This window comes from Theropithecus gelada, chromosome 8 (assembly GCF_003255815.1).
Source record: "Theropithecus gelada isolate Dixy chromosome 8, Tgel_1.0, whole genome shotgun sequence".
In the NCBI taxonomy this organism is placed as follows: domain Eukaryota; kingdom Metazoa; phylum Chordata; class Mammalia; order Primates; family Cercopithecidae; genus Theropithecus; species Theropithecus gelada.
The window spans coordinates 125,464,791-125,490,463 of NC_037676.1; the positions used below are offsets into that span (position 1 = coordinate 125,464,791).

General features: G+C 49.9%; 1 protein-coding gene across 5 annotated transcripts in view; it reads left to right on the forward strand.

Moving 5' to 3' along the window:
- Window positions 1–20,355, forward strand: part of FAM83A (family with sequence similarity 83 member A) — a 32,629-nt gene extending 12,274 nt beyond the window's left edge. Inside the window, exons 3-6 of one of the 5 annotated variants that reach the window (XM_025393245.1) lie at window positions 2,463–2,630; window positions 4,684–4,808; window positions 17,422–17,681; window positions 19,709–20,355. In XM_025393245.1, the coding sequence (XP_025249030.1) occupies window positions 2,463–2,630; window positions 4,684–4,808; window positions 17,422–17,681; window positions 19,709–19,788 (633 nt within the window). In that variant the 3' untranslated portion in view covers window positions 19,789–20,355. Of the gene's footprint in view, window positions 1–2,462; window positions 2,631–4,683; window positions 4,809–11,797; window positions 12,073–17,421; window positions 19,089–19,708 lie in introns of those variants that run through there. The other 4 variants (XM_025393246.1, XM_025393247.1, XM_025393243.1 and 1 more) reach the window with 4 other exon arrangements.
- The last annotated feature ends 5,318 nt before the right edge of the window (window positions 20,356–25,673 follow it).

Genomic DNA, 25,673 nt, shown 5'->3' on the forward strand with positions numbered 1-25,673 from the left:
ACCTGTCTCATTTTCTGGGTTCACATGCCCCATCCTAACATGACTGCTAGTTTTTGCTTTGGGCTTATCTACAATCATGCACGGAATAATGACATTTTGGTCAGTAACAGACCCCATCTATGACAGTGCTCCCATAAGATTATAATGGACCAGGTGGAGTGGCTCACTTCTGTAATCCCAGCACTTTGGGAGGCTGAGGCTTAAGGATTGCTTAAGCCCAAGAGTTTGAGACCAGCCTGGGCAACATAGTGAAACCCCATGTCTACAGAACAAAAAAAAAAGAGGAAGAAAAAGAAGAAAGAAAATAATGAAAGAAGAAAGAGAGAAAGAAAAAGAAAGAAGAAAGAGAGAAAGAAAACGAAAGAAGAAAGAAAGAAAAAGAAGAAAAGAAAAGAAGAAAAGGAAGGAAGGAAGGAAGGAAGGAAGGAAGGAAGGAAGGAAGGAAGGAAGGAAGGAAGGAAGGAAGGAAAAGATTATAATGGAGCATACACAGAAACGTGATATGCACTTGACATTGACATTGCAGATGAAATAGGAGAAATGATTAATATTCAGTAATGGTGCTGGGACATTTGGTTTTCCATGTGAAAATATATATATATGTGAACATATATACCATCTAGGTTTGTGTAAATATACTCTATGATGTTCACACAATGAAGAAGTCACCTAATGATGGATTACTCTGTGTCTCCGCCCTTGAGTGCCATTGACTGTATCTGTATTCATTCACTGGCAGTCATCATGGACACACTTCTACTTTATGTTGTTTTCTTTCTTCACTTAATTCATTGTTAACACACATTTGTTGAGATTATACAGCAGGTTTAACTTCAGGCTATAAACATTTCACCTTGTCTTATAGCTTCTACATAACCATTGTAATTAACATTTTTGATTTTTATTTATTATTTATTTATTTATTTTGAGACAGAGTCTCTTTCTGTCACCCAGGCTGGAATGCAGTGGCGTGATTCGGCTCACTGCAACCTCCGCCTCCTGGGTTCAAGCGATTGTCCTGCCTCAGCCTCCCCAGTAGCTGGGACTATAGGCGTGGGCTACCAGCTCAAAAAAAAAAATAATAATTTTTTTTTTTTTAGTAGAGGGGGGCTTCACCATGTTGGTCAGGCTGGTCTCGAACTCCAGACCTCAAATGATCCGCCCGCCTCGGCCTCCCAAAGTGTTGGGATTATAGGCGTGAGCCACAGTGCCCGGCAGTAATTAACATTTTTAATGACTGCCTAATAAGCTGCTTGTCAATATATCACAAGGTATTAGAAAGGACTCATGATTGGGTGGCAGAGAGTAAACCCAAACAAGCTTAAGAAGAAGAGAAACATTCATTGACATCCACAGTGGAAAAGACAAGGGTGGCACTGGTCTCAGGCATGGCTGGAACCAGCTGTCCAAATGACACTGCTGGTACTCTGTTTCTACCTCCTGGATGCTTTCTCCAGGGCTGGCTTCATTGTCAGGTAGGCTCTCCCCAAGAGGTAGCAAAATGGTTGCCAGCAGCCATTGCTTATAAAATGCCAGCTAAGCAACCTTGCAGAAAGAACACCTCCTCTCCTAGGAGTCCCAGCTAAAGTCCTGGGCTGACTCTCATTAGAATAACTTAGATCATGTGACCTATTCGTGTGACCACCTCTGAACCAATCTCCGTGGCCAACAGGAGATGCAATTCTCCTATTGGTCTAGCCCTGGTCATGTGGTCTCCCCATATCCAATCAAGGGATGGCAATAGACCCATCCAAACCACATTGATTGTGGAGGAGAGGCAATTCCTTAAGTCAGGCTGCGATGCTGTTGGCAGAAGAAGGGGGAATGAATGCTTGGCAGGAGGAACCCAGATGTTTCTCCTGCTCGCTGGATGTCTAGGACTCCCCTCCCCAGTTTCTGCTGTGACAGATGATACAGTAGCTGTGGGTAGAGCGTCACTCCCTTCTCCGTCTCACGGGGAGCAGCTTGCTCTAGGCGTTTATATACGATGCCTCCACATGGGATTTTGTTTGAGGCGAGGATTCCACCGCTTAACAGCATTTGAAAATCAGTGGCCATAGTGTGCCCTCCAGCTCCAAGTGGCTGAGAATCCATGACCTTAACTTTATTCCTCTCCTGGAACCCGCTGAGATGCTGCTTCTTGTTCTTCTCTGCTCTCCTTCTCTTTCTAGCCTTTTCCCTTCCTCCTCAGCACTCCCCACTCCCACAGTGGGCATAGGGGCCCACAGATAGCTGGTGAGGCTGGAGAGATGGTATCAGGACAGGGGCAGGGGCCTCCACTCCAGCTCTTCCTTTTCCTTCCATTAATCCTGCCCTGTCAGACCCACTCTACCCCTATCCTCCCCCCTCTGGCCCAGTGGGAACAGCTCTCCCAGGGCCACTGGGACTCAGGCAGTTTGGGTGAAACCAATTAGCACCTGGCCCTGACTTTTCTGGTAACTGAGCCCTCTACTCTGGCCCAGGTCCTGGTCATCCTGATGGATGTGTTCACGGATGTGGAGATCTTCTGTGACATTCTAGAGGCAGCCAACAAGCGTGGGGTGTTCGTTTGTGTGCTCCTGGACCAGGGAGGTGTGAAGCTCTTCCAGGAGATGTGTGACAAAATCCAGATCTCTGACAGTCACCTCAAGGTAGGGGCCCCAATGAGAGTCCTAAGGGTACTCATATGAGTCCAGACAGGATAGTCTATGCAGTAGTAACAAATGTCCCCATCTTGTGTTAACAGCTGAACATAATAAAGGTTCATTTCTTGCTCAAACAAACTCCTATGTAGGTCAGATGGCCCTCCTCCATCTTGTAGCTACATCCTGAGAAATACATGGTCTCTAAGATAGCCATGACAGGGAAAGGCTGGAGGACTCTGCAGGATTTTTCCAGGATCTGACCTGGAAGAGATTTTCATCGCTTTCTCTTATAACCCATTGACCTTACCCAGATGCACAGATGCTAGGAAATGTAAAGGGTCATGGGTATCTAGTGAGCAGCATCTCTGCCATGTACTCCTGTTCTCCTCTCAGCTGGGGAAGCCCAGGGGCTGCATCTCACAGGGCAGGCAACCTCCAGGGTCTGTGGGATACGTTCAGAACTCCCTGGCCCCAAAAAGATGTTGATCCTCTTGGACTTCACTGAACCCTGTACTTCCCTCTCCTGGTAAAGAGAAAAGAAACCCAGAGATAAGGGTTCAATTCATCACACAAATTTGAGGACAACTAATTCAAATGTGAACACCACCCATAGCTTTCATGAGTAGGCCCAGCTGAGCAGCTGATGGGTGGCCCTCAGAGCTCCTTTGATAAGTCTCCTCTAGCTCAGGCAAGAGAGGTTCTGTTCTCTGGGAGAACCTCCCAGATAAGAATGAAGCCTCCTCCCTCCCTCCCTTCTCCTATGCATGGATGCAGCTGAGTTCAGTGCTGCCTCCTGCTGCCATAGGCCTTGGGACCTCTGACTGCTGGTCTGTTTGGCATGACGTGGATCACATCTCCTTGGTACCAGGCCATTGAAACAGGTCAGGACCGTCAGAACTGGCCTTGCTTTCGTGGCCTATGCTGGCCACACCTGACAGTACTCTGCTCACCATAGGACAATGGTGTCCCTCCTCTCAAGATCTCACAGAGCTATGGAGAAACCCAGGGGAAGCGGCTGGAGGCAGGACTGCCCTTCCCAGAGCCTGGCAGCAGTCTTTTGAGGAATGCAGACAGTACTCCACCTCCCTCAGCCTTAACCTTGAGACTCCCACACTTTACCTGCCTTCCATTTCTCCAGCCTTCCAGCCCTAGGGCGGGAGCAGCAGGTGTTACAGGGAAGACAAGGGATAAATAGAGCCATGGTACGATTGCAGACTCACCTTTGCTTAAGACAATACAGGGTCTATTGCTACCTCCACAAAACTACCTCCTCTGGCTGCACCCAGCCTTCCCTCTGAACAGCTTGCAGTCAGGGACTCAGGTCAAGCCACTTACAAGGCAGGGCTGGGCTTGCCTCCAAGTAACTGCCAGGCCACCTGTGGCTTATGGGGGCCTAGACTCGGGGCTCCATAGGCATCAGGCCGTTGCTTTTATTTGCTGCCTTATTTGAATTCTACCCCCTTCCTTTTTTTTTGTTTTGTTTTTGTTTTTGTTTTGTTTTGTTTTTGCCAGCTAATGCCAGGACAATGAAGAATAATTCAGCCCAAGGAAAATACTAATATGGTCCAGAATCCCACCAACCAGAGATAATACATTTTCATCTTGATGAACATTCTACAAGACATTTTCTTACACAAACTGTCTTAGTCCATCACAGCTGCTATAACAGAATTCCATAGACTGGTGACTTATAACAACAGAAATTTATTCCTATGGTTCTAGAGGCTGGGAACTCCAAGATCAATGTTCTGGCAGATTCGGCATCTGGTGAAGGCCACTTCCTGGCCTATAAATGGCTGTCTTCTTGCTGTGTCCTCACGTGGCAGAAGGAGTGAGGGAGCTCTCTAGGCTTCCTTTATAAGGCACTCATCCCATTCATGAGAGCTCCACCTTCATGACCTAATCTCCTCCCAAAGGCCCCACCTTCTAGTACCATCACCCTGGGGATTAGGTTTCTACATAGAATGGGTGTAAGGGGAACACAAACATCCAGCCTAAAGCCCAAATATATCTCTATAAACAGAATTAGGAAGTGACACCTTGACATTCCCTCCAACAGAACATTTCCATCCGGAGTGTAGAAGGAGAGGTGTATTGTGCCAAGTCAGGCAGGAAATTCGCTGGCCAAATCCGGGAGAAGTTCATCATCTCAGACTGGAGATTCGTCCTCTCCGGATCTTACAGGTGAGCCCTGGATTCGTCTCCTGTCAAGGGTTTGTAGAGGACAAGGGCTGGGAGAGGTGGAGCCCAGCTCCCATCGCTCAGACACACACACCCCCACCAGCTCCCAGAAGGTATCCCTGTGCCTGGAGCTGGAGCTGCATCACCTAGATGCGGGGAGAGGCAGGAAATGTGGGCCCTTTCTGGCAAGAATTCCAGGTAGAGAGGCATTTCCAGGTGCCTCAGTTTCCCTTGATATTGCAATAGGACATAGAATCCTCTTCTTTTCCCTCCTCGGATATCTTAGATGTGATTATGAAGTGATGCAATTTGTTTAGTTGTGTGTGTGCGTACCCCATTGCTTTTCTCTTTTTTTTGAGATGGAGTCTCGCCCTGTCACCCAGGCTGGAGTGCAATGGTGCAATCACAGCTCACTGCAACCTCCACCTCCGGGGTTCAAGCGATTCTCCTCCCTCAGCCCCCCACGTAGCTGGGATTGCAGGCACCCGCTACCACACCCGATGAATTTTTGTATATTTAGTAGGGACGGGGTTTCATCATGTTGGCCAGGCTGGTATCAAACTCCTGACCTCAGGTGATCCACCCATGTGGCCTCCCAAAGTGCTGAGATTACAGGCATGAGCCACTGCGCCCAGCCCCATTTTATTTTTTAAATTTTTATTATTTGCTCAAGCAATCCACCAGCCTCAGCCTCCCAAAGTGTTGGGATTATAGGCATGAGCCCCCTGCGCCCCGGCCTCAGTTTGAGTTTAGACCCTCACACTAGACTCCTACATCCAAATGACTGACCACCCATTTATTCTAACAATGCTACCTTGCCTGGGTCTGTCTTTGAAACTTGATTTCAGAGCTTAAAAGGTATTCTTTGAAATGTTCTTAGTGGCGGCACTAGGGAAGTGGATTTGATGGTGAGTTTTGTGGGAGGGATGAAATGAGAGGGCAATTGAGGAGGGAAGGAAGAGCCGAAGGTCATTTGGGAACATTTTGTTTAGGAAGGTGATGAGTGTGACAGAGAGTGCAGAGGGGGTAACTGGTTGCATCTTATCTTACTTCCTCTGCTGAAAACACATAGCAGTGACCAGAGAAATATGAGCACAAACATTGGGATGAGCTGCGAGTGGAAGGCAGGCTTCCGGGGGCGTTAAGGATGCCCTCTTTCCCCAGGGAGCAGGAGCCCGCAATGCTGTTCCAAAGCCAGGTGAAGCCAACTGCCAAATCTCTAGCCAGAGACAAATGAGCATAAAGGGAAAGAGAGAAAGGGAAAAGAAATAAATAAATAAACCCTAACATTTAAAATGTGCTATCTTTCTTTAGCCTTATTAGTGCCGTTTAGCTGAAATTCCACTTTTAATGACATTAACATTGCTACCTCCAGTCTTCCTTGGGCTTATACTGGTACAGTGTCTTAGTCCATTTGGGCTGCTATAATAACATCCCATAGACTGGATAGCTTATAAACAACGGAAACCCATTACTCACAGTCCTGAAGGCTGGGAAGTCCTAGGTCGAGGTGTTGGCAGATTCAGTGTCTGGGGAAGGCCCACCTTCTGTCTCATAGACTGCTGTCTTTTCACTGTGTCACACAGCAAAAGTGTATCTTTATCCCTTCATGGTAAAAAGGTGAGGGAGCTCACTGGGGCCTCTTCTGCAAGGGCACTAACCCCATTCCTGAAGGTTCTACCTTCATGACCTAATCATGACTAATCATCACATTGGGGATTAGGATTTCAAATATGAATCTGGAGGAGACACAGACATTCAGTCTAGAGCACAGAGCATAACTTTCTCTCCATCCCATTATTTTCAAACTTACTGATAGATTTAAGTGTGTCTTTTGTGAACAACATATCATTAATTTTTGTTTTTCTGAGACGGAGTCTCGCTCTGTCACCCAGGCTGGAGTGCAGTGGTGCGATCCCAGCTCACTGCAACCTCCGCCTCCTGGGTTCAAGTGATTCTCCTGCCTCAGCCTCCTGAGTAGCTGGGATTACAGGTGCCTGCCACCACACTTGGCTAATTTTTGTATTTTTAGTAGAGATGGGGTTTCGCTATGATGGCCAGGTTGGTCTCGAACTCCTGACCTCAGATGATCCGCCCACCTCAGCCTCCCAAAGTGCAGGAATTACAGGCGTGAGCCACCGCTCCCAGCCTCATTAAAGTTTTTAAAAGTATAATTTTATCATCTGTCTTTTAATAGGTATAATCCACTTAGTTATTGTGATTGCTGATCTATTTGGATTTATTTCTAATATTTCTATTTTGACTTCGCTTTGCTTTTCCCCTTTTGTGTTTGCAGTTGAATGGACGGGTTTTCATATTACTTCTCTTTTAGATAGCTCTTTGTTTTCTCTGCTTGCTACGAAGCTTAAAAATTTATATTTACTCTTTTCTTATAATGGGACTCCTTCAGTTTTTAAAATACTTTACACGTTTTCCAAACAAAGTCCAAAATTGTGTAATAATTCTCCTCTCCTCCCAAATACAACAAGGACCTTCGTGCACTGTTTTTCGACATTTTGGTTCCTATTAAGTTCATCAAGGCTGTTTCACTGTAAGGCACAGAAAATCTACTTAAACTGGCTAAGTAAAGGCAGAAGGGAGGGTGTGTTGTAAGGCTGTGGCAGTTAATCTCAGGCACAGCCAAGGGCAGGACCAGGGGCTGCCAGGCCTCCCCGAGTCTGGGAAAAGCTAGGGTAAAAGCTGCTCACTCTGGCTTTCATGGGTCCACAGGCCTGTTGTTTAGCTTCTTTTTCTGGTTCTCTCTCCTGCCTCATGGATTGTATAAGTTAAATCTGACCTCCTCATCCCTAAGCTTTGGGGCCTCCCAGCCCAGCCCCCACCACCATCACTCCTGGTCCAGCCATTCTGTCAGCCCAGATCACCAACCAGTGGATGAGCTGTCTCCGAGGCTGGTGTCCACCCCTGAGCCAGTAACCTGTGGCTGGGGCAGGGGTGGCAGAAGGGAACTTGGCACGTGGCGAAAACATGGCTGCCTTTCACCCAGGCCTAGGGTGGGGCAAGTTTTCAAAGGATCTCTAAAATATGTCATTCTGTCCTCAAACTTTTTAGAATTTGAAGGTAGGAGAACAAGGCTATGGGAAAAAAGAGAATGTGGCTTAGGGGGCACTTCAAGTGCAGTTCACACCTTCCTGCCCAGCTTGCCTTGAGGTCTGGAATGTCCTTCCTAGCACTGAGGGTCCCCATGTCAGTGCCTGCTCTGGGTGTTTCATGTAAATGGAATAATCATTCAATACGCGGCATTTTGTGGCTGGCTTCTTTCACATAACATTTTCCAGGCTCATCCGAGCTGCAGCGTGTGTCAGTGCTGCCTCCCTTTTCATGGCTGAGCAATATTCCATGGACCGGACAGACCACAGTTGGTTTATCTGGTCGTCAATCCATAGACACTGGGTGGTTCCCCCTTTTGGCGATTGTGAATATGAGCTGACGAATTCTTGCAGCGCTCTTGACACTCTATTTCAAGGCACGCATTCTCCCCTGGGGAATGCAGATTTTGTATCACTAAAGGGAAGAAGGAGGTTGAGCTGTGGGCTAGAATAGCTGAGGATTCCCTGAACATGGGGAAGAAATCAAAGAGCAGGTGCAGTTGAGCTGTCTCCTCAGTAGCCCCAAAATATGATACACTTTAAAGTGATCTGGGCCGGGCGCGGTGGCTCACACCTGTGATGCCAGCACTTTGAGAGGCCTAGGCGGGTGGATCACCTGAGGTCAGTAGTTTGAGACCAGCCTGGCCAACATGGTGAAACCCCGTCTCTATTAAAAGTACACAAATTAGCTGGGCGCAGTGACACGCACCTGTAATCCCGGCTGCTGGGGAGGCTGAGGCACGAGAATCACTTTGAACCCGGGAGGCAGAGGCTGCAGTGAGCAGAGATCGCACCACTGCACTCCAGCCTGGGTGACAGAGTGAGACTCTCCTTCAAAAAAAATAAAAAAATAAAAAATAAATAAAGTGATCTGAACTTCAACAGATCAAAATTTGGATGTTAAAAAAAAAAAAAAAAAAAAAAAAAAAAAACAACTTCTTACCCAGAGGCTCTTATCTATCACATCCTGCCCAAAGTTCAAGATTAGACAATTATTTTTGAGAAATGTTGCACCCTCCCAGGACCCACTAGCTGCATTGCACACGACCATGCGGCGGTTATCTCTGTGGAAAAAAGGAGAAGGCCTGGGAACACAGTCATTTGGAAACAGAGATGTAAAGATAAAAGGCTGAGACACAACTTCTTATTATCTGTGTGTATGACGAAAACTGATGAAGGAGCTTAAGCGACCGGGAGGGATTTCGAACATTTCAGGGAGATCAGAACTGCGCTAGTTGTGGGGGCTTCCTTCCTCTACCAAATGGTGTCAAATGCTGGGCAGATTAAGCTGAAACACATTCCCAAGATAAACTTCCCTGTAACACCTTCAGGAAAACAGTGTCTATCTTCAACTTCTCAAAATATGAATTGTTCCACCCTCGAATCCTCAAATCCATATCAGTTCACTTTTAAACCAAACAATATCTCATACATTATGCTTTCCCCTAGAAGAACAAGAATGTGAATGTGTTAGGTCGTACCCCACTCTTTTGTTTCGAGATGCTCTGTTGCCTAGCGTGGTGGTGGTGTGATCTCAGCTCACTGCAGCCTCAGCCTCCTGGTTCAAGTGATACTCCCACCTCAGCCTCCCAGTAGCTGGAATTACAAGCGTGCACCTGGCTAATTGTCTTGTATATTTAGTAGAGATGGGGGTTTCACCATGTTGGCCAGGCTGGTCTCGAACTCCTGACCTCAAGTGATCCGCCCTCCTCGGCCTCCCAAATTGCTGGGATTACAGGCGTGAACCACTGCTCCCAGCTTCTATACCCAACTCTTAATAGCTACGTACCTGTCATCTCTCTGGGCCTGTTTCCTCATCAGAACGAAATGGAAAATAATAACACATTCTCTTTGTATTAGAATTGTTGTAGAATTAAGTAAAACAGCAAGTGTAAATACTTAGCTGCTGGGCATCTGAGATGCACTAAAAAAAGGCCACTTAAGAGTGTATTGTTGTTTAAGACATTGGTATTAATACTTTCAAATTTATTTTGATATTAATAATTATAATTCCAAACAGGGTCTGTTTGAAGAGGATTACTGAGTTTTACCAGGCAGGCCGTGATTATTACTGTTACCAGCATTTTTATGCTTAACTAACATTGGTCTGTTGTATAAAGTGGTTTGACCTCACTTTCCAGTTGGTTTCTGTGAATTAGAAAAGAGCTGTCATTGGCCTGGCGCGGTGGCTCACGCCTGTAATCCTAGCACTTTGGGAGGCCGAGGCGGATCACCTGAGGTCAGGAGTTCAAGGCCAGACTGGCCAACAAGGCGAAACTTGTCTCTACTGAAACTACAAAAAATTAGCCAGGCATGGCAGCAGGTGCCTGTAATTCCAGCTACTTGGAAGGCTGAGGCAGGAGAATTGCTTGAACCTGGAAGGCAGAGGTTGCAATGATCCGAGATCCACTCCAGCCTAGGCGACAGAGTGAGACTCTGTCTCAAAAAAAAATAAATAAAATAAAATAAAATAAAATATATATATACATATACACACACACACACACACACACACAAAATTAGCTGGTGTGGTGGCACACGCCTGTAATCTCAGCTACTAGGGAGGCTGAGGCAGGAGAATTACTTGAACGTGGGAGGTGAAGTTTGCAGTTAGCTGAGATACACTCCAGCCTGGGCGACAGAGCAAGACTGTCTCAAAACAAAACAAAACAAAACAAAAATGGACTTTAATAAGGATTTAATCCTTATGACAACACTTTGAAGAAGGCATCATCCCATCATCCTCCTCATTGACAGAGGTGGGGTGGGGGATTTAGGCACAGAAAGGGGAGGCAACTGACCCAGGGTCACCAGCTTCCTTGACTAGGGTCACTGGCTCTCCAATCCCTGTGAAGCTGGGGGCTGGGCTTGTTAGCCAGATGTGCAGCCCAGGAGGAAGGTGGCTGTAGCCTGAATACATGCAGGGCCATTTGTGTTTACTGTCATTCCTGAGGGTTGTGGAGGAGCCAGCTCCTGCAGGGAGCACAGGACACCAACAGTGATTTTGCCCTTGACATTCAAAGGTGATCTGCTTACCAGCCTTTCAGGGGATCATCTTCCCCAGGACCAGTCTCCCCTTAGAGTTGTTTCCAGTAAAAACAAAACAAAACAAAAAAACCAGAAGAGGCAGGCCCTTTATCCCTTTCTTTTAGCCCAGCTACCTGGGGCTTCAGATATTTTGGCCCCTCCTTCCGGTTGTATATGGTTCTCCCAAACTGAAGAGCCCTGCTTCCTCCGCTGAGGCTAGAGGGCTGAGGTTGTGCATTTCAACACTGAAGGGCTGGTTGAGGGACTGACCCCAGCATAGGTGCCATGCCAGTGCCATCAAGAAAAACTGCCGAGTGGCCAGAGGGGATTTGTGTGTGTGCTCTGAGATCAGCAGGAGCTAAGGAAGTGCTCTGGGGTCAGCTGAGAGGGAGCCACCACTTCTGCCTGGCAGGTCCAGGAGGTCGGTGCCATTGGCTGGAGTTGGGTCTTGAAGGATGAGAATGATTTCAGGGGGTGGGGAAGAGGCAGGCAAAACTGGGCATTGGGAACAGCACGGAGAACAACAGCAGCAAGGCATCATCCTGGCTTCTAACTGGCCTCCTGCCCATGGGTTTTCTCTCCCAGGAACAGAAACACAAACCAGATCAAACCACTTTAAAATCCTTCAATACTCGCCACTGCTCCTAGGGAAAAAAAAAAAACCAAAAAACTACATCCTTACCAGGGCCTCTATCTCAGTAGGATGCCCCCACTCCTCCACGGGGTTGGCGCCACACTGGCCGCCTCCTGGGTCTTTCGTGCTCTTTCAAGTCTCAGGGCCTTTGCACTTGGTGTTCGTGCCCTCCGTCGGAGAGCTCATTCCTGCTGTCTCTATCTTGCTAACTCCTCATCTTGCAGGTGGCGGCTTCCAGATCATTGCCTCAGAGACCTCTGATCACCCCCTCCCGAGCCCTCTTACCCTCCATGGCTTCGCTCCCATCATGATTTGGAATTATTTATTTGTGAACTTGATTAGCCAAGATTATAAACAGCATGAGGTCAGGGACTGGACTGGGTATGTTTTCTTCTCTGTTGCTTTCCTGGCATGAAGTATGGTAAATATGGCATCTGATGCATTATACATGGCCACAAATATTTGTTGAATGAATGAATAAAAGCACATTGGGTTCTGAGCATTCAGTGTCCTGAAAGATTATAGTTTTTCAAATTGTGCCTTACCATCCATTAGTGGGGTGTGAAATCAATTTAGTAGATGATGTCTAGCATTTTTTTTACATGACACAGAATAGAATAAAAATAATCAGAGCACACTGAGGTAAAGGATGTTCTGGAAATTATTGTGTGGTTATGTACTTGTAGGTCATGATGTAAAATGTGCTTTTCCAAGAATAGCCAAGATAAATCCAAAGAAGAAAAACAAGCAGGGAGAACTTGCCCTACCAGAGTTCAGGACTTGTCATGAAACTGCGGTAATCAAGACAATGTGGCATTGGAAGAGGGACAAATTGACACACAGAACAGAAAGCTCAGGCACAGATTCACACATGACAGAGCATGTCAGAGCAGTGGGGAAAGGAGGAAGTGGAAAAAATACCCCCCCGTATGTAAAACGGGATTACTACCCACCTCACATGCATTTGTTTACAAATCAACTTGCAATTGATGAAAAGAATTTGAATGTTGAAAATAAACTTTAAAACTCTTAGTAGATTTCTTTAAAAAAAAAAAAAGCATTGACCATAAAAGTTTGCTTAATCTGACGATATTACAATTAAGAATGTTGGTTCATTGACATCTTGGCTGGGCACAGTGGTTCACCTCTGTAATCCCAGCACTTTGGGAGGCGGAGGCAGGCGGATCACCTGAGGTCAAGAGTTCAAGACCAGCCTAGCCAACATGGTGAAACCCCATCTCTATTAAAAACACGAAAATTAGCCTGGTGTGGGGGCAGGCGCCTGTAGTCCCAGCTACTGGGGAGGCCAAGGCAGGAGAATCACTTGAACCCAGGAGGCAGAGGATGCAGTGAGCCGAGATTGAGCCACTGCACTCCAGCCTAGGGGACAGAACGAGAAAAGGAAGGAAGGAAGGAAGGAAGGAAGGAAGGAAGGAAGGAAGGAAGGAAGGAGAGNAAAGGAAGGAAGGAAGGAAGGAAGGAAGGAAGGAAGGAAGGAAGGAAGGAAGGAAGGAGAGGAAGGAGAGGAAGGAAGGAGAGGAAAGAAGGAAGGAAAGAAGGAAGGAAAGAAGGAAGGAAGGAAGGAAGGAAGGAAGGAGGGAGGGACGGAAGGAGAGGAAGGAAGGAAGGAAGGAAGGGACGGAAGGAGAGGAAGGAAGGAAGAAAGGAAAGGAAGGAAGGAAGGAGGGAGGGAGGGAGGGAGGGAGGCAGGGAGGGAGGGAAGGAGAGAAAGGAAGGAAGGAAGGAAGGAAGGAAGGAGAGGAAGGAAGGAAGGAAGGAAGGAAGGAAGGAAGGAAAGATATCTTAAAGAAAGTGAAAAGTCAGTTACGAACTGGAAGCAGCTATTGAAGATGCACACACCTGACAGAGATTAGTGCTGAGACTCACAAGGGCACAAGAGCACAGCAGAAAAGTGGGTGGGAGACGTAAGTAGGCATTTCACCAAGGAGGCAACACATGGTTAAAAAACAAAAATAAAAACAAAAACAAAACAAAACAAAAACATGTGGAAAGATGTGCAGCGTCATGAGAGATCCGGAAAATGTGAGTCGAGGCTAGAATGAGTCCCCATTTCACACCTCTCCAACCAGCATAGAAATGAAAAAGACTAACCATACCAAATGGTGGATTTCAGGGATCTTTCACACACTGTTGATGGGATTGCAAATTGGGACAATGACTATGGAAAGATTTTGGCCTTTTCTCCAAAAGCGGAATACTCACCTAGTTTAAAACCCACCAACTGTACTCCTAGGTATATTTCCACAAGAAGCTGGTCCACATGTATGGTAGAAGACGTATGAGAATGTTCATGGCAGCACTGTTCATGGCAGAACCCAAATGCTTAGCAGAGGGAGGTGATGAATGCACCACGAGACAGCCATCAGTGCCATATTACACAACAGTCAAAAATGAAGTACTGCAGGCCGGGCACAGTGGCTCACACCTGTAATCCCAGCGTTTTGGGAGGCCAAGGTGGGTGGATCACTTGAGGTCAGGAGTTCGAGACCAGCCTGGCCAACATGGCGAAACCCTGTCTCTACTAAAAATACAAAAACTAGCCATGGTGGCAGGTGCCTGTAATCCCAGTTACTTGGGAGGCTGAGGCAGAAGAAGCGCTTGAACCCAGGAGGCAGAGGTTGCAGGGAGCTGCGATCATGCCACTGCACCCCAGCCTGGGCAACAAGAGTGAAACTCTATCTCAAAAAAAAATAAAAAAAAACAAAAGACAAAAAAAATTCTTTAATTATGGAAAAATGAAAGCAAGGTTGTTATGATCACAGGATTCATGACGTGCTGAGTTCTAGTTCAGGGGTCCTGGGAAAGGGATGCAAGGAGGGATGCTATGGCTTGATGTGGACTATCCTCAAGATGCTACCTTGGCCAGGTGTGGTGGCTCATGCTTGTAATCCCAGCACTTTGGGAGGCCAAGCAGGGAGGATCACTTGAAGCCGGGAGTTCAAGACCAGTCTGGGCAACATAGCAAGACCCCATCTCTGCCAAAAAAAATTTTTTAAGAGAAAAAAAGTTTTTGAAAAGATGTGACCTGGCCGGGCGCGGTGGCTCAAGCCTGTAATCCCAGCACTTTGGGAGGCCGAGACGGGCGGATCACGAGGTCAGGAGATCGAGACCATCCTGGCTAACATGGTGAAACCCCGTCTCTACTAAAAAATACAAAAAACTAGCCGGGCGCAGTGGCGGGCGCTTGTAGTCCCAGCTACTCGGGAAGGCTGAGGCAGGAGAATGGCGTAAACCCGGGAGGCGGAGCTTGCAGTGAGCTGAGATCCGGCCACTGCACTCCAGCCTGGGCTACAGAGCGAGACTCCGTCTCAAAAAAAAAAAAAAAAAAAAGAAAAGATGTGACCTTTTCTTTTAGGTAGTGGGTTCATAAGTGCTTACTATATTACTTAAAATCACCAATTAAATAGCTAAATAAGTGAAAATGGGTGATGAATAGACCAATGAGTAGAGTGGTCATGAGCCGAAGATGATTAAATGAATGCTACGTACTTATGGGCCAAACAACAATAGAAATAAAATGTATTTCTGCTCATGGGCTGTGATCAAAAGTATAAAAGCTAAAGCATGGCCAGGCACAGTGGCTCACACCTGTAATCCCAGCACTTTGGCAGGCTGAGGCAAGTGGATCACGAGGTCAGGAGTTCAAGGCCAGGCTGGCCAAGATGGTGAAACCCTGTGTCTATTAAAAATACAAAAATTAGCTAGGCATGGTGGTGGGCACCTGTAATCCCAGCTACTCTAGAGGCTGAGGCAGACAATTGCTTGAACCCGGGATGCAGAGGTTGCAGTGAGCTGAGATCATGCCACTGCACTCCGGCCTGGGCAACAGAGCGAGACTCCATCTCAAAAACAAAAGGAAAAAAAAAAAGCTAAAGCACGAGATGCCCGGGTGTGTAGGTGTCGGGGGGCTCTGGTGCCGGGCACAGTGCAATCGGGGACACAGGTGCTGGGGACCTGAGGAATTGCCAGGACGTCTTTGGACTTGTTCTTTGGACTTGTTCTGCTGAGCAAAGCAGCAGCTATGTTGCCCCATGTAGCCTGATTTAGACAACACAGGGCGACTGGCTTCTGAGTGTAGCGCGGCCCTTTGTCCCTGCAGCTTGCCTCCTGTCCCGTGGCGGGGCTGGTCCTTGGCTCCGCTTACCTCTCTGGGGGTGTGGGTGGTTCCCTGCGTGAGGTGAGATTTAAACAAAGCCTCATTGCTGTTCCCAGGATTACCCGAGCCTTGTGCAGTCCCGCCCTGCCTCGCAGAGCAGGCAACTCCCAACCCCGGGCGGAGGCCAGGCCTTTGGGTGGCAAGACAGGTGGGCTGGGGCTGGGGGCTGCGACCCCATCCTTGGTGGGCCCCTTTCTGCTCAGCGCTGGCGCTGTCCCGGCTCGGCGACCATTGACCATTCCCCTGACCATGCTTCTCCCCTTGCTTCAAATTCACCTGTGCAGGAGCCCAGGATCCTCTAGCCTGGTGCTCTTGGGAGATCTATGCTATTACCAGAGTTTCAAGCATTGCTTGGGGGAGGGGGGATTGGGGAGGGAGGGGGAAACGAAAGGAGTTTTCCATCGGAAACAGAAAAGATTTTGGGTTAAATCTGGGAATCAGGCCGGGCGCGGTGGCTCACGCCTGTAATCCCGGCACTTCGGGAGGCCGAGGCGGGCGGATCACGAGGTGAGGAGTTCGAGACCAGCCTAGCCAAAATGGTGAACCCCTGCTTCTACTAAAAATACAAAAATTAGCCGGGCGTGGTGGCGGGCGCCTGTAATCCCAGCTATTCGGGTGGTTTAGGCAGGATAATCGTTTGAACCCGGGACGCGGAGGTTGCGGTGGGACGAGATCGTGCCATTGCACTCCAGCCTGGGTGACAGAGCGAGACTATCTCAAAAAAAAAAAAAATCTGGTAATCACACAAAGTAATAACTGCCTTAGGCATTTGATTTTTCCCTAAAACCTGTAAGTGGTGGCCCCAGGCCTCTCCTTGAGGGTGTCTCCCCACCCCCCCATCCCCTCCACCCCGTGTCTCCGGGGACACACGCTGCACGGATGCTCATCCCAGCTGGGTCCCTGTGCCTGAGAATGGAGCCGAATCCTCTTTCAGGAATGCTTTAGATTTTCATGAAAACACAGCCCGGCTTCCCAAGAGCAGCCGCCTTTTGCAGGGGCTTTCCCCACCCCTGTGTGGTTAAAGGAGCTGGCGCTCCACATTCCACAGGTGGAGAGAGAAGGCCCCGGCTGCTGGGTGACTCCCCTGAGCACGGAGTCCGGGAGCCTGGGACTCAGTCCCCTTCTGCCTCCTCAGGGAGCCTCTAAGGGGCTGCAATCTGAGCACCAGGAGGGAGCCTTGAGGCCAGGGATTCGCTCTGGCCTCTTAATTATTCGCCTGCAAACACATTCTGGCCCCTGAGCCTCAGTTTCGTCGTCTGTAAGAGAGGCTGCAATGTCTGCCTCTCAGGGTTTCCGCCTGGATGAAACGAGCCCGCCAGGAGGGGAGGGTGGGCATGGGGGTTGGTCCCCTTCCGTCCCTGCCTCGGGGGTCCCACAACTCTCAGACTGGTCACCCAGGAGGGTCTTGGGGCCTGGGCCAGCGAAGCCTCCTATCTGTCGTCCTCTTCCTCTCCTCCTCTCCTCCTCTTCCTCCTCTTTTCCCTTCTCCCCTTCCCCTTCCCCCTCCCCTCCTCCTCCTCCTCTTCCCCCTCCCACATCCCCTCTCCCTCCTTCTCCTTCCTCCACCTCCTCCCTCCCTTCCCCTCCTCCTCCGTTTCCCCTCCCCCTCCTCCCCCCACCTCCTCCATCCTCCTCCCTCCTCCTCCCTCACTGTCTCCTCTTCCCCTCCAGCTTCACCTGGCTCTGCGGACACGTGCACCGGAACATCCTCTCCAAGTTCACAGGCCAGGCGGTGGAGCCGTTTGACGAGGAGTTCCGCCACCTCTACGCCTCCTCCAAGCCCGTGATGGGCCTGAAGTCCCCGCGGCTGGTCGCCCCCGTCCCGACCGGAGCAGCCCCCGCCAATGGTCGCCTCAGCAGCAGCAGCGGCTCCGCCAGTGACCGCACGTCCTCCAACCCCTTCAGCGGCCTCTCGGCGGGCAGCCACCCCCGCACCCGAAGTGTGTCAGCGTCTTCGGGGCCCGGCAGCCCCGCGGCCCCACACCCGCCTCCACCGCCCCGGTTCCAGCCCCACCACGGCCCTTGGGGAGCCCCGAGTCCCCAGGCCCACTTCTCCCCGCGGCCCCACGACGGCCTGCCAGCCGCCGTCTACAGCAACCTGGGGGCCTACAGGCCCACTCGGCTGCAGCTGGAGCAGTTGGGCCTGGTGCCGAGGCTGACTCCCACCTGGAGGCCCTTCCTGCAGGCCTCCCCTCACTTCTGAAGGTCCCTTCCCCTGCTGCCCTCTCCAGGCCCAGGGCTGGGCCCTCCCTGGGGCCCAGAGACCCACCACAAGGCGAGTGGCGTTGAGCCACTTCCCTTTGAAAAGACACAGTCATTGCCATGGTTCAATGTTCCCAGGTCCCAGGCCATCCACTTGCGGGCCCCCACCAATCCTTGGGTTCCCTGCTCCAGTTCGACCTGTGCAGCACATTCCAGAAGGTTCCAGGGAGGTTGTGGGGCAGCTAGAGGACAAAATCATGAAAACGGAGCCCCTGTCTTCCAGAGATCATCCAGGGCTTTAATATTAATGGCCCCCTAAACTCTGTAAGAAGCGTGAAATGCAGCCCAAGTTTTACAAATGGGAAATCGGAGGCACTGAGAGGTAGATGGTAGGTTGGTACTTCTAGTTCCCAGTGCCTAGGAATGGTCCACTCCCAAGAGATTCAGGAAAGACAGAGGAGAAGCTGTGGGAACGTTCTGGATGTTTCGGGAAAGTTGGGCAAACTCCTCCTCCTAGGAAAGGCTAATACTAGGGTATCCCTGGGCCTGATGAGTTAGGGGTGAGGCCCCGGAACCCGTATCTGTGAGTTGTATGGGGGGCCATCTGAAGCTGTAGCCACCAGGGATGGAGCTAGCTGAGGAGTCTGGGGTGTCGGGTTTAGTAGACTCAGATTCTTGCTTCAAAGAGCCTTGGCCTGGCCTGGAGGTCCCTGGAGTCTAGGCTGGACCTAGGAGCTTGAGTTGTCAGGGGCCAGGACTGGCTCCACCGCAGTGCCCAGGCCAGTCTTGAGCAGCAGGGAGGGCTCAGCTGTCCCCAGATCCAGGTGCCTCTGACCAGCCTGGTCACCTCCTGAGGAATAAATGCTGAACCTCACAAACCCCATCATTCATTCCTTCTCAATTCACAGTGCCCATCTTTGTTCCTGCAGTGGTACTAGGTCCTAAGGGCACAGCCTAGCTGAGTGTAAATAAATATAGGATGCTTAGAAAGCATAAAGGAGGGGCCAGGCATGGTGGCTCATGCCTGTAATCCCAGAACTTTGAGAGGCCAAGATGGGTGGATTACCTGAGGTCAGGTGGATTACCTGGTCTCAAGACCAGCCTGAACCAATATGGTGATACCCCATCTCTACTAAAAATACAAAAATTTGCTGGGCATAGTGGCATGCGCCTGTAGTCCCCCCTACTCAGGAGGCTGAGACAGGAGAATTGCTTGAACCCAGGAAGTGGAGGTTGCAGTGAGCTGAGATTGTGCCACTGCACTCCAGCCTGGGCAACAAAGCACGACTCCATCACAGGGGGGAAAAAAAGAGAGAGAGAGAGAGCATAGAGGAGGGGTGGCCAGCCCTGTGGTGGGTGGGACATCAGGGAACTTCCCAGAGAAAGTAACAGTTAACCCTGCACCTGAGGTGTGATAGCGGGGTCAGTGGTATGTGATCCAGGCTGGGCAGCCAGAGGGAAGCAGGTGCCAACTCCACATCTTTCTCCTGTTTCTAGGCCCTCTCCTCCTTTGTCAGTTTTCGGCTGGGAAGCTTGGCCTTCGCTGTGGAGGGCCAAGAGCACAGCACTGTTCCTCCTGGTGGCCTCTGACCCCTGATGGCTTGTGGCATCCTCCCCAGTCCCCTCTGCCCATCCATCCCTCTGTTCCAATTCTCCACTGCTCCCAGCATGGTCAGGGGCATCTTGGCTTCCAGTTTCTTTTATTATTATTATTATTAATTATTGTATTCCTGTCCTTCACTTTTCTTCTCCTTAGTTCCTGAAAGTAAACAAAACAAAACAAAAACAAAACAACAACGCTTTGGTTCTTGGTGGCTTTCTCAACCCCAGCCCTGACCCTGTGGTTTCACAGCTGGCGGCTGAGATGAGGTTAGAATGGCCGGGCCCGGCTGAGGATTCCAAACTGGATTTCACCATCTGCTGAGAAAGTTTCAGCAGGGCAAAACTTGCCAGGTCATAGAAGCCCCCAAGCCCAGCTTTCCAAAGGCCTCAGCCTGTGCCTGTGTCGAGCTCAGTCCTGGGAGATAGGGGAGAACCCACAGACAGGAACAAGCCCCCCTACTCCTGACCACCCTCCATCAGCAGTCTCCCCTCCGTGGTCGTCTTTGTTGACAAAGATGCAGTTTCTTCTCTTCTGGGCACCTGTAACGTGTGATGCGCTGCCTGCTGGGAGGTTAGGTCGCGGCTGCCCTGGCGAGTGGAGCGTGAGCAGAACGGCTGAGGGTCACTTCCAGGCAGAAGCTTTGAGAGCCTGGGCACAGGTTGTCACATAGAAGCAGCTCTCCAGTTGAAGCCCTCCTCTGCCAGCCTGGGGTCCTAAGCGATGAGCAGAATCCCCACTCCCACCCACCAACCCGCAATGGATATGTAGTGAGCAAGAAATAAACCTTTGTTGTTTAACCCGCTGCGATCTGGGGGTTGTTTCTTCCTGCACCATGATCTAGCTTTGCCCGAGTGATACAGCCTCTGAGATCCCCCAACTCCAGGCTGGGCCATTGCTCTGGATTCCCGAGACCCCCCACCACACACACTGTTTCCACCAGAGGATTAGGGGTGGTTTTACACACCTGGCAATTGTGCGTCTGAAAGCCAGAGCAAGTCTTTATCCAACTTTCAAATCCTACAAAACCAGGTCACGTTCCATCGTTAATTCTGCTCTGGGTTATAATCACACCTGTACCTCCCTCGCTGGGGCCTGCTTGCTAGAGTGTCACTCTGTGTCTTTAAACATATGGAGTCTCTACTACAGTGTGAATTTCAACTACAGTGTGAATTTCAACAGCCGCAGCTTAGCATCTCCCACGTGCCAGGCACCATGTCAGCTCCGGGACGCGCATCTATCAGCCTCAAAGAACTCCCAGGGCACAGAGAGGACTGGGAGGGACCTGCATGTGAACAGCCACCATGAAGAACATGAGAGAATGAAAGAAATACTATGATCTTATTGTCGTAGGGTACCTCACCTAGAGCCAAACGCATCCCCCAAACCAGGGACTTAGGATCATAGGACCTATCTACAGGACTGTCAGCCAGCACGGCCTGAGGTGTAAGCTGCTAATGATCAACCCTGCTCCTCAGAGCCCCTCTCTCCTCGGAACGATCTGTTACCTGCACTTGGTCCTCATCAGATCCTGCTCTCCTGTCTCTCCATCTACATCATAGGAGCCCAGAGACCAAAGGTATCTCTCTGGACCCACAGGATGCCACAACGGTGCCACAGACAGTCCAAGGGCACAGTCAGTCCTCCCTGGTTGAACACTGGTGAGGAGCTTTGCTCCCACAGGGGAGATGAATACTCAGATACCCCGAGACCACCTTCACTCTCTGCCCCTCCAGAATGCAGGGGAGGAAGGGCTGTCCGGCCTTCACTTAGTCTTCCTGCTGGCCCTGCTGGCCTGTCATGAAATGCCAAAGCAGCTTCTTCAAATATTTCACTTTTTCTTTTCTTTCTTTTTGTCTGAGACAGTGTTGCTCTGTCGCCTAGGCTGGAGTGGCGTGATCTCAGCTCACTGCAACCACCGCCTACCGGGTTCAAGCGATTCTCCTGCCTAAGCCTCCCAAGTAGCTGGGATTACAGGCACCCGCCGCCACATCGACTAATTTTTGTATTTTTTGTAGAGACAGGGTTTTGCCGTGTTGGCCAGGCTGGTCTCAAACTCCTGACCTCAGGTGATCCACCCACCTCAGCCTCCCAAGGTGCTGGAGTTACAGGCGTGAGCCACCACGTCCGGCCCAAATATTTCACTTTCTGAAGTTGATCCAAGAAGCCGGTGGACACAAAGAAACTGTGACTCACTTTCCTAGCTTCCTCCTGAAGATTGTGTGTTGGAACAACTGTTATTAGAGAACGTAAATATCGCAGACACACGTGCAAACTTGCTGTTATTCACTATATTTCGTTGACCCAGGCATTGCTTCCTAGGGCGCTCCATCCTTCTTTCCTCTGTAGTGTGTGGTGAAGGAGAACGTGAAACCATGATGCAGCACACAGAGCGGACAGAGAGGCCCCAGCAGACGGCAGTGGCGGCACGCAGGGGAGGCTGAAGTCCACCATAGCTATGCTTGCCAAGGCCCCCTTCCCCTACTGTCCACTCCCTGAGTCAGGCAAGGATGCACTTCACAAATTCACGCGAAGACACTTTCTAGGCTAGTGGCCTTGACTTGAGAACCGAGATTTCCAGATTCTCCCACTGACATGGTGGTGAGTGAAGAATCGCCAAGCTCGTTGAGCCCTATCTTACCAGTCTCCCTGGAAAAATACAAGCAGGACTTTCCCTTGATTTTCAGGAACGTGGAGGAATAAGAAATGCAAACCCTGGAGGTAAGGAAGATGCCACCGACAAAGCACACAAAGCAGCCCAGAGAAAAGGGAAGAGTAAGAAAATCCTCCAAGGAGTAAGAAAATTCCAACAGGGCTTTCCCTGTTTGTGTTTGGAAGGGCGGTGGGTTCCTAGGGCTGCTGGGACATAAACACCACACAATGGGCAGCTTCAACAACAGAAATGTGTTCTCTCACAGTTCTGGAGGCTGGAAGTCCAAGACCAAGGTGTCCACAGAGCTAGATTCCTCTGTGGTCGCTCTCCTTGGCTCACAGCCTTTCTCCTTTCTTTTGCTGCCCCTTCACGTGGCCATCACTCTGTGTGCCTGTGCCCCAGGGGTCTCCCTGTGTCTCCAATTTCCTCTTCTTATAAGAACACCAGTCAATTGGATTAAGAGTTTAAGGAGCTGTGCACAGATGCCAGGTAGACCTACGATGGTTAATTTCATGTTTCGACTTGGTTATGGAGTGTCCAGATATTTGGACAAACATTCTTCCAGATATTTCTGCAAGGGTGTTTCTGGATGATACTAACACCTGACTTTGTAGATGGAGTAAAACAGATTATCCTTCCTAATCTGGACGGGACTCATGCAGTGGTTTCCCTGCTGAATATCCTATTCCAAATCCTGGATTTGCAATTAAAAAAGGGGTATAGAGTCCTGGAGGTCTGGGCTTGGGGAGGCCGGCCTTGGGTTCCACTTCAAAGGGACCTGCATTCGTGTATTTCATCACAGTTGTGGCCTACAACGTGCCAGGGGAAAGAGACTAGTGCTGGCACTCAGCTCACATGAAGGTGTCCGGAGCCTCACTGCCTCTGGCATTTGCACTGCCCTGATCTGTGGTTTGTTGCACTGACAGAGAATGATATGGAGCAGCAACAGGGGCCAGGGAAGGTCTGTATGAGGGGAGACATCAGTGCTGAGACCTGGAAGGGAGAAGGAGCCAGCCACACAAAAGGTGGGCAAGGCATGCCAGCCAGAGGGCAGAGCCTTGGGGAAGAGCTTGGCTCTGTTCAACATGGAAAGGGAGCTGCCAAGCGTGATGCCCTTTCCAGCAGTATGGATCCCCAAGGTGCCTCTTCTTGAGTTCACCTCCACCCTCCAGGTGAGCACTTATACCTGGGGCTCTCCCAGAAAACACATAGTGCTTGAAGCTTAAAGGTAGTTTAACATTTAGAAAGTAAAATCAGATTTGCCATTTAAAGCACAGCCCAATACTAGCCATTCCCGTTCACAAGTTTTCCGCCTGACTACAGCCAAGCTGCTCACCAGGGCATCAATGGGGCCTCGTGATTCAGCGCTGGCTCACCTGCCGGCCCCATTCCCTGCCACCTCCCTTCCTGCCACTCACCTGGCCCACCAACCTCCACTTCCTCTCTGCCTTTGCTCTCCTTATCCCTCAGCTGAGGACTCTGACACGGTACCTCTCATTCTCCACCGAGCCTGCTGCAAACCTTCCCCTCTCCTGAGATCTAACTCAGATGTTACCTCCTTCCTGAAGCTTCTTTGAGAGCCCTAGCCCTTGTCTGCATGCTGCACTATCCAGGCCTCCCTCCCTCCTACCCCCTCTTAAGTTCCACTTCTGGCCGAGCGTGGTGGCTCACGCCTATAATCCTAGCATTTTTGGGAGGCGGAGGCAGGCGGATCACCTGAGGTCAGGAGTTTGAGACCAACCTGGCCAACATGGTGAAACCCCATCTCTACTAAAAATACAAAAATTAGCCCGGCGTGGTGGTGGGTGCCTGTAATCCGAGCTACTTGGGAGTCTGAGGTAGGAGAATTGCTTAAACCTGGGAGACAGAGGTTGCAGTGAGCTGAGACCGCACCATTGCACTCCAGCCTGGGCAACAAGAGCAAAACTCCATCTCAAAAACAAAACAAAACAAAACAAAAAAACAGTTCCACTTCTGTGGATGTCCTGAACCTCTAGTAGATGGGAGCTGCCTAAAAGCTGGTGTGGCCTCTGATCTTTGATATTGCCTACAACAATGCTAAATCAAGGTTTACCATTAAGCCGATGAGTAAAAGTACGTCATTTATAAAGAGCCTTCTGAGACACAGTGCTATTCTAAAGCCAAGGTAAAAAGGATTCAAGTGGCCCACATTAGGATTCTTGAGTTGCAAGGACTAGGTTACCTGGTGTGTTGGTTTCCTGTTGCTGCTGTAAGAAATGACCACACGCACAGTGGCTTAGAGTAACACAACGTTTTCATCTACAGCTCTCTCATTCCGACTCTCAGACGGGTCTCACTGGGCTCAAATCAAGGTTTCTACAGGGCTGTGCTCTTTCCTGGACACACTATAGGAGAGAATGTTTCCTTGCCTTTTCTACCCAAATTTCTTGGCTCATGGCTCCTTCCTCCATCTTTAAGTTAGTGCCATAGCATCTTTCCGACTCTGATTCTCTCTGCCTCGACCCTCCATTTTTAAAGATCTCAGCGATGACATTGGGCCCACTTGGATAACGCAGGATAATCTCCCTATTTTAGTCAGCTGATTAGCAACCTCAATTCCCCTTTGCCGTGTAACCTAATGTATTCATAGGTTCTGGGGATTAGGATGTGGGCACTTTTGGGAAGAGGACCTTCTTCTGCCGACCACACTCCAGGGTTCTCATGGAGGCCTCAGGCCCTAGAGACCAGGAACGGCCTGGAATCGGAAGTAGTAAAGCAGGCAGGGGTGGTGGCTCATCCCTGTAATCCCAGCACTTTGGGAGGCCAAGGCAGGCAGATCACCCGAGGTCGGGAGTTCAAGACCAGCCTGACCAATGTGGAGAAACCCTGTCTCTACTAAAAATACAAAATTAGCCAGGCATGGTGGTGCGTGCTACTTGGGAGGCTGAGACAGGAGAATCGCTTGATCTCAGGAGGCTGAGGTTGTGGTGAGCCGAGATCACGCCATTGCACTCCAGCCTGGGCAACAGGAGTGAAACTCTGTCTCCAAAAACAAAAAAAGAAAAGAAAAGAAAAAAGAAAGTAGCAAAGCAGAGAACTGTCCCTCTGGCCCTTTGGGGCATCTCCTTCATTTTGCTTCTCTGCAGACCTGCCCTGTCTATTCCTCAGTCACCCTGGCAGAACACAGCCACCCCCCCACTTTTGAGCTTGTTAGGGTCAGACCCATGAGAAGAATCATTTCTGAACCTCTGGGAGAGAATCTGATTGGCCAGGTACAGCTTGGGTCAGGTACACCCCCCGACTCCCCCATCAGTTAAGGTCGTTGAGTGCAAACATGATTGCTAGGTACTCGTCCCTGTGAAGGAGGGGGCAGTTCCCAGGGAGGGGGGCAGGGGTGGTGGTTAGCTCCGAAGCTGGGCCGATGCAACACCAAAGCGCGAGGCGATGAAGCCACTCTGTGCGAAGGAGGGAGAAAAGGACAAGGAGGACAAATGCCTTTCCTCTCCC